General features: G+C 47.2%; 1 protein-coding gene across 1 annotated transcript; it reads left to right on the top strand.

Moving 5' to 3' along the window:
• Window positions 1-971: 971 nt before the first annotated feature.
• On the top strand, window positions 972-4,571 carry SSBP1 (single-stranded DNA binding protein 1, mitochondrial; the record flags this gene model as incomplete). Its single annotated transcript, XM_010150603.1, has 5 exons — window positions 972-1,032; window positions 1,977-2,117; window positions 2,768-2,855; window positions 3,076-3,164; window positions 4,407-4,571. Coding segments are annotated over 5 exons (426 nt in total), but the record flags the coding sequence as incomplete, so codon positions are not given.
• Between the last annotated feature and the right edge of the window lie 4,346 nt (window positions 4,572-8,917).

Raw genomic sequence — 8,917 nt, 5'->3', positions numbered from 1 at the left:
CGGGTGCTTCCGCCGCCCTCGGGGCAGCTCTCCCGCCGGCCTCTCGGGGCACCGGGGGGATTGCCGGCGCTTCGCCGAACATTAGTGGCGCTGCCCGTCAAGAAGAGAGGGAAGTTCTGTGTGCGTTTGTACTCCGCAAGAAGACAAATGCTGGATCTTAATTGCTCAGCTACTGGAAAATGTGATGTGTGAGAAGCTCCACTTCACGCATGGAGTGAGTCCCGGGCGACTTGTACATGTGTCGGTGAACCCTACAGACCCACAAAACACCTTTTGTTCCGCAAGATGCGTTTGCTCTGTTCAATGCAGGACTGTCAGTCTTGCCTCCCTTGAAGTTTTGTAACCACTTCTTAAAGGAGACGAGCTTCTCTTCCAGCTCCGGCACGTGGGCCTCTTGCCAAGGTGCTCCTGGGCTTTGCTTTTCTTTCTTCTGTGACATGGTATTTGCCAGTGTTGTCAGCCCCTTTTCTTTCTCTTGCTGGTGTTTAGCTGCAGTGCTCAGGCTCTTGTGGCCTCAACTTGCTGCTTGCTGGGGTTGTCAGTGCATCATACTGACAGTATGTTTGTGGTGGTGGATGGATGTGAGTTTTGGGTACACGAGCATTCAGGTTTTGTTTCCAGAAACTGAAGCCCAGCTAACTAAACAGCCCTTCCGCTTCAAACCTGCCTGTCCCCTCCTATCACGTTTGCAGAAAAACAATAGTTATTGCATGTCCCAGGAACAATTGCTGAGATGTACCTTTAGGCTGTGCTTTTTCCTAGGCAGCTTTTTTAACCCCAGTTTAAGTATTTTTTGACAACTTATTGGCTTCATCTAGCTGAACAGATTTCTTCCTTTAGTCCCCCTGTAAGTCCCAGGAAAAGAATATACTTGGAAAACTTCTGTGAGTGTTGAGGAAATGAGGTATAAAGGCATGTGAATACTGTTCATACTTCATATCTTGGAAACTAACATCTGATTGTTCCTTCAGGTGCTTCGCCAGTTTGTAAGACATGACTCTGATATGGCTGGCTCATTGGTACTCGAAAGATGTAAGTAGCTCCTGAGGTGAAATTTAGCTGTTACTATTTGTGGCTTTTATCTCAGTTTTAGAATGCTGTAATATGGCAGGAGAGGAACAGATAGGAAGCTACTTAGGAGTCTGTTTAAAACAACACGTTCTTAGCTGCTGCATTCAGGACCTACCGTCCCTATGTGGTCTCTGTCAAGTTGAGTAGCCCTTGAGGGGGGAAAAGAAAGCCCTGACGTGGGGTACAGCCTGTAGAAGGCAGGTGGTCATGCTGTACGGTTGGCAGCGAATCGGTTATGCTGTTGTCTCGGTTTTGGATACCTGCCTTTAGGTGTCTTACGTGCTTGTTTCTCAGATTCCTGTGTGCCTGGGGGACTTGTTTGGATGCTGCTGCCCCAGCATGATTTGCTCCAGGCGTATGCCTCAGACTTTACCATCAGTTCACATGCTCATTGTGCAGGAGTGATGCTCCCCTGACCTCCTCCACTTGTCTTTCCACGAGGAGAAGGAACAAATTGTGTCCACCTAGTCCTGGTGCCTGTGTAAAGACTAGTGACCCTCTGATTCAGAGGCTGGGGTGTAATAGTGCAATGTGGTGTTTTAAGGGTAAAACAAGGCGAAGCCATGTTTTTGTCATAATGAAAAAAATCGAAGTCAAGATAAGTAACTACAAAATAGTCTCAATTGACACATGGATGTGTCTGTGAAAAAGATGACAAAGGAACAGAAAGAATGAAGAGCCTATAACTTTCTAAATGAGCTTATTCAGTGGTGGTAATGATAGTACAGGCACATTAAACTATCTGCAGGGCCTTAATAAGCCAAAAGTCACAAGAGCTTGAAAAATGGTTGGGAGGTGCAGAAAGTCATTGTTCTGGCCCTTGATAAGAGCTGCTGCCTTGTGACTTGCCATGGTTAGCAGAACCCTAACTCACCTGCGTATGTACTTACTCTCTTGCGTTTCAGCTATGAATCGTGTCCAGCTCCTTGGCCGGGTTGGCCAGGACCCTATCATGAGGCAAGTGGAAGGAAAAAATCCTGTTACCATATTTTCTCTTGCAACGAATGAGATGTGGCGAACAGGAGAAAGTGAGGCAACGCAGGGAGGTGAGTCTGTGATGAGCAGCGTGCTTCTACCGTCTTCTGAGGTCGTGTTTGAACAGTCAGTAGCACCAGGCTTTGTCTTCAGGCTACTGTGTAAATCTCTCAGGAGCAGGGAAATTCCCTTGAGGTCAGCAGAGATGCTGGGGTACTTGTGTGTCTCTTGCTGCTCCCCAGCAGCACGTACGGAGTAAAGATCTGCACACTGACCTTCCACTGGAGGAAAGAGCATGGAGTTGGCAGGTTTTCACTGGTGGGGTTGCCAGAGGTGTAGCAGGTTCCATACTCTAATTTGTATTCCAAGAACAGGGGAAGAAAATGAATTATAGGTTTTCCCTTTTGGTTTTTCAATCAGTCTGCAGCTACAGATGTCTCTTTACTCTAACTTTTGTTCACTGCTGAGTGCGTGAAGGGGAAAGTACTTAGGAGCACTGGCTTCTGGGAAGCCTGATGTCTTGGCTTGTGCCGTGGTTCTGCACAACACCATCATTTGGGTACAGATGTGTGGAACTCTGAGTTCCAGTATGGAGTGGGAGATCGAGTGCTAGTTTCCTATCACTCCTCGTAATTTGAGAACACCATGTTGAAACTAATTTCTGAGGCGTGTGTCAAAAAGAGGATTCGGCGTCCAACTCTGTTATTTGTGTGTAACTTAGGCGATATCAGTCAGAAGACGACATGGCACAGAATCTCAGTCTTCAGGCCGGGCCTCAGGGATGTCACGTACCAGTATGTGAAGAAGGGGTAAGTGACTAACAAACGTGGCCAAAGATTTAAGGCCTTAATAATCGATTGCCATAATAATTTACAGTGACCAGGAGCTGTACTAAGATAGAAGTGCCATAATAAATTACCAAACCTTCTCCAAACAAGTGAGGGAGAAATCTGTGTACTCAGAAAGAAATATGGAGGGGAAAACAACCATACAGATCTCTAACCAAGACCAAATTCTTCGTTTTTCCAGCGCTCGACTCTACGTTGAGGGGAAGATAGACTATGGTGAATATACGGATAAAAACAACGTGAGGCGGCAGGCCACAACAATTATAGCAGGTAAGGAACAACATACCGATGCCTGCCTTGGCCTTTAAAAGGGAGAGGGTGACCTTGGAAATGGAGCTTGGTTTGTCTTCGTCCTCAGAATGCACACGCAGGGATTTTGAGAGCGAGCACAGCCTTGTCCCGCAGAAATGAGAGCGTACAGTTGCGAACTCTTCCATCACTTGCTCACCAGTTGGTGCAGCAGGTAGATAGGGGGTGTTTGTGCTGCAGGTCAGGCAGATTCCTTTTCTGAGCAATGTAGGGTTTGTTTTAGTCACATAGTCTCAGTTTGGCAGGGCATTTTATCTTCCTGTTTAAGACTGAAGGCTTTGCCAACTTCAGGGACCTCTGTGAAAGGTGCTTTATGTGGGGATATCTTGATGGAGAACTTAGAAAGACCACAGTCTGGTAGCCAGTTGTGGTAAGAAGAGCACAGAATGAGTAGGGGCTAGACTTGTCCCTTGGGTAGGCACAATGAAGAGAACTGTGAAACTGCTTTTTCCTTCAGCCTTTAAACAGCGTGAGCAGCCTAGGTCTCTGTGTAGAGCTGCTGTCTTGTGGCTCTTGAGGAAAGGCTGAAATAACCAGGTAGCAGAGCAAACATTTCTGTTACACAAGTGTGTATAAAAAAAAAAGGGCCAGAGGAAGAAGGAAAAAATCAATAATTCTTAAAGAGGCTGCAGAGCAGGAACATCCAAACAATAGCAATCAAACTTTCACATGAACAGTTCAGCTAGCAGTGCTGTAGGATGCTGTTTATGGACAGCTGGAGGGGAGAATCAAGTCTTTTTTTCTAGGTAGTATTTATTCTACTGGTTTCTTCTTCATGTTCAGTATCCCCAGAATGACTGAGGCTGGATGAAATAGGAGTTTCCTGTAGTCCCACAGGAGGCTGACATGGCAGTCTGCACTGAAGATGACAAAACAAAAAGGAAATAAGCTGTAGCTGATGGAGATCATGGTCAAATAATTAAACTGTTATTTTAACACGTTTCTGGTATCTTTGACCATTCAGCAGCCTTTCAGCAGGTTTACCACGCTTGTTTCATAGCATATATGGTCACTTTGAATGGTCAGCTTTCTAGGGAGGTAGAACAAGAACCCTGTATCAGACACTTTTGTTATGAACTGTTGTGTGTCAAAGTGCACGTCTCTGCAGCTTATTTTAACAGAAGTCAGTTGTCTTTGTGGGTGTGCAAGCTTGTTACAGGGCAAAACTATCCTGAAGATTAATTTTTGTTTATTTCTTTTCAGATAATGTGATTTTTCTGAGTGATGGTGGTATGAAAGAAAAGGTGTGAAGTTGTCAGTGCTTGGACCCAGGCCATTTCATTCCTTTTGTTTTACAGTGCTTCACAACTCTGTAATGGTGTATATTGCTGTAGTTTCTTGCAAAAATAAATAAAACGTTTGATACCTCTAAGGTATCTCTGTGTGTTTTGGTTTGTGTTCCTGTGTGCTTTCTCTCTGTTCGTCATCGCTGAGATTTTTTTTTTTTTGCAAGGGCCTGTAGTGTAGGGACAAGGGGTAATGGGTTTAAATTGAAAGTGGGGAGGTTTAGACTGGGTATCAGGAAGAAATTCTTCACGGGGAGGGTGGTGAGGCACTGGCACAGGTTGCCCAGAGAAGCTGTGGATGCCCCATCCCTGGAAGGGTTCAAGGCCAGGCTGGATGAGGCTTTGAGCAACCTGGTCTAGTGGAAGGTGTCCCTGCCCATGGCAGGGGGGTTGGAACTGGATCGTCTTTAAGGTCCCTTCCAACCCAAACCATTCTATGATTCTATGATTCTTTTTTCTTTTGCCTTTAGGACAAAAGGTAACCCCAGCAGCTATGTGAATTCTTGAGCTGGTGAATGGAAGTTGCTCTCTGCACGTTCAGCCTTTTTCAGACCTTACCTCCTTGGCTGCTTTAGCAATCTGTCTTGTGAGGCCTGACAGCCTTATCACCTCTTCCTGTGAACATCCCTCCTCTGTTCTGTAGGTGTCATGCTCTATTTTTCCTTATCTATGTGGATTAGTAAACTTAAACTGGTGCCGTTGGCCTCCGCTGGTGCTTGGCTTGCGGATTTTGGCACAGACGGGAGAAGGCTGCATGCGCGTTTGTGTCTGCCCCTCCACTGATCATAGACTTGGTCTCATCTTTCACCAGACCCTGCTTTGGTCATGCACTTAGGTCTTCGTTATGGCATTTGGCATAGGACTGCACGATGGCATCAACTCTCCTCACAGTACCTTGCCCGGGTGCCATGCCCACCGTCTGCCATCGGGAGGAGCTGGAGGAATGGCTGCTAGGGCTGTTCCTCTCCAGAGGTCTGCAATGGCGTGGGAAGAACACTCCTGGTCCAGGATTCCCAGTTAATGTGGGAGTGGCGTTTATTTTGCTTTAACTCTGTTTTATTGTTAAACTGAGCATTCTTCGTGTTTGTAGTAAAAAAAACGCACAAGTTAAAGGTGGCTTATTCCGTTACAAGGAGAGGTGGTAAAATTCCCACTGTAACACAGCATGATGTGAACAGGGGGAGAGAAACTTCAGAGGTGACAAATTCATCCCTTCAGAGCTGGTGGGATTTTGTGTCTCGCCCCTTTCTGAGCCCAGAATGGAACATGCTTGCTCGCAGTTTCTGCAGCTCTCCCCACCCCTCCACAGAAGGATGATCTTGTTTAGCTCAGTTTGAGCACTGTCAGTACTACCAAAACCTTCAGTTCTCTCCGTTCAGCGTTTAGTTCTGCTTGAATGTCTTAACTAGCGTCTCAGCCCCTGTGGCTGGCGTACTGAGGTGCCGGATGTACTGGAAATGCTTAGCCACTTACCTGGGTGGTTAGCCACGGGAGGCTGTGGCATCCTTTTTTAAGTCCTTTAACTGCTTGTTCAACCCGAGCCTGCTGTATGGCTGGCAGGAGTTCTGACGGTGCATCTACTTCTATAGTTGGGATCCAACTACGCTTTGTATTTGGTCCACACAGAATTTTCCTGTTAGCTGGGGTTTATCTGAAGCTGTCATTTTACCTGAGGGGCCCCGAGTGAATGTGCTAAGCCTTGGTTCATTCTGTGCTTGCCTCCTGGCTTATGACAGCGTCTGCTTTGGAGCTTGGGAACTGGCTTTCTGCTCCGAACCCGGAGTAGAAGTGGCAGTGATGATCCCCTCACCGCTGCTCAGGCAGCGGCCAGGGCTGCTGAGTGGCTCGTGCCCATCCCTGCCCCTGGCTCAGGATGGGGACAGAGCTGAGTAGCACACGGAGCAGGCTTAGGTGCCACCACTAAAATGATTTGCTTGAGAACTTCAACTCTTCTTGCTTTTCTGGTGGCTCTAAGAGTTGCTGGTACACTTTTGAAGACTGACCTGCCGCAAAGACGACACCTACTTTGCGAGCGTCCTGTTGGAAAAGCAGTGTGCATCTCGTGTTCATCACAGTTCTAGCCTTTCCCGAGTGGCTCTGCGTGAGCAATGACCCCCGTTACCTTTGCCTCTGCTTCTTTTTGCTGCGTGTTGTGGCTCACCTCTTACAGCTGCTTTGCTGCTATGGGCCGGCCTTAATCTGTACCAAAGGCTTTTTGGTTATGAGAAAATCAGGTGTGAAATCAGCATTCCTACAGCATCTGGGTTGTGTGGGTTTTTTTGTGGCTGGGTACTTCCTCTAGGAGGAAATGCTGAAGAATGGAAGTGGTATCCACTGAGCTAAATGCAGTGACACCTCATTTGTGGCTCGGCGCAGAGGGTTTTTCCCACGCAGTCCCTTGGTAAATGGCATTCAGCTTCTGCTTGCCTGCCTTAGCCTCTTGTGTAAAGGGGATTAGGCAAACCCCGATCGCTTGCATCAACCGGGACAGTTAGAAGTGTTTGACCTTAACAAGGAATTTGTTTTAGGTATTTATGGAGATAGGTTGGAAGAGACAAAAAGTAGAGATGATGTCTTTTTAAAATGACAGACCACTTTAACCAAATATTTGGAGTGTTTCTTAACAGCCCTGAGACAGAGCTATTATGGTCTGCAACACAGCTCAGTGCCACGCAGTTACTTGTCAGTCTGGTGTAAGGTGTAGGAAACCCTCTTCTCTGGTGCTGCTTTCTGTGGCTGTAGTGCTCTGGTTTGAGGAAGACACCGTGGGCCTTGTGCCTGTGTCACACAACAAAGAAGATCTTCGATTCTAACTGAAGCATGGCCTGTCTGTGGGAACACAGATGCAACTTCCCTGACCTCATATAACGTGGAAGGTAATGAGAAGGCTATTTCAGTGAGGTGGGACTTGATTTCTTTTGGCTGAAGCATCTTATGCTGCTTTTTCACAACTCAGTTTCTGTGGAGAGTAACAGGACGAATTAAGAATGACTGGTACTGAATTACTGGAGCTTCTTACCAGCAGGTACCTGGCTTGGGTTCTGACCCAGCCAAGACTTGCATCCTGGTGACTGCACGGTGCCCTGCAGGAAGGGGGTAGCTGTTTGAGCCCTGTCCCAGCTCCGCTGTGAAAACTGGCGGTGCCTGCGGGAGCCTGGTGAAAGCCCATGCGGAGAGGCCGTGATTTGCAAAGGCAAGAAAGCTGAATTGGTGCTTTGAGAAGTCCCTGGATACGGGAGGCAGGAATGGTCTGGTGTACCAATTATGTGGTTTTAGTAGCAGGCTTGCTCCAGTGCTGGTGATCCCACTTCTTTCACGAGTCGTGTCAGAAAAGGAGTATAATGCTGGTACTGTGGGAAGAAAACTTCACTATTCTCAAGCACACCTATTTTTAACCGAAGTTTCTGTGGTGAAGGCCTTTTTGCCCAGTAGTTGAGCATTTGTACATACAAACTGAGACTGTGTGGCTGTTTCATCTTGGCGATGATGAGCTGCTCCCCACAGCAGTGCGATGTAGCTCTCATCTACACGAGGAATTTGCGTTGTCAGTGCATTCCCAGGTACGGGGTAGTGTGAGTGACGTGCTTGCATGTGACACGCACAGAAATCACGTTTCACGGGGTTTCTACTTCGACTTCCTCTTGTGGGAAACGTGTGTTCCTGTGCGTAAGGATTCTTCTGCTGGTTGCTGTATGTCCTAGATAAAAAATCAGCTCGTTACCATACTTTGCCATTTCAGAATGATCACCAGCAACTGCTGTCATTAGAAACTGACTGCTTGGTCGTTCTTTGTGTTCTCAGTCCTGAAGTTTGTGCCTTCTACTCCGTTAAGGGGTGCTGAGTAGGTGAAGAAACTCTCTCCAACTATGGCCGTTTTCTGTGGCTTTCAAGGGGTAAGACTTTTTCACTTACAGCTGCTCAAAAACCCTAGCAATTGTTGCCCTGTTCGTTTCTTGCTGGTTGACTTTTCAAGCGTGTTTGAACAGCGTGGCCGTCGAAAATGGACGGTTATCTTGATCCTGGTGGTCACGAGTCAGAAAAATGTCAGCTGTAAATATTTAATGAGGCTTTGTGCAACCGACCTGATCAAGAACTGAATAACGATGCGGTCGCGGGAGCCGCAGCTTCTGTAACCCAGATCTGCAAGGAAGAGAGAGCACCTTTCCTTTGCCAGGCTTTCTGTGCCTTACTGGGCTCGTACTGTCGCCAGCCTTTCTCGTTCATGTTTTATGTAAGCGGTGTCTCTCTGGAGCTCTGCCTCAGCAGCTACCTCTGTCTTAGCTAAGTTGGTTTTCTCTGTGGGTTCTGTACGTGTGGGTTTTTGTTCCTGTGTGGGCTTTCTGCTCCTTGCAGAAAGGTGACAGGTTGCTCAGTAACAGAAAACTGAGCTCTCCCCTCCCCACAGCCCTGTGTCTGCAGACAGTGAAC

This window comes from Eurypyga helias, unplaced genomic scaffold (genome assembly GCF_000690775.1).
Source record: "Eurypyga helias isolate BGI_N326 unplaced genomic scaffold, ASM69077v1 scaffold16894, whole genome shotgun sequence".
Taxonomy (NCBI): Eukaryota; Metazoa; Chordata; class Aves; order Eurypygiformes; family Eurypygidae; genus Eurypyga; species Eurypyga helias.
Note: the sequence above shows the minus strand (reverse complement) of the source record. Positions and strands in the feature narration are given on the sequence as shown.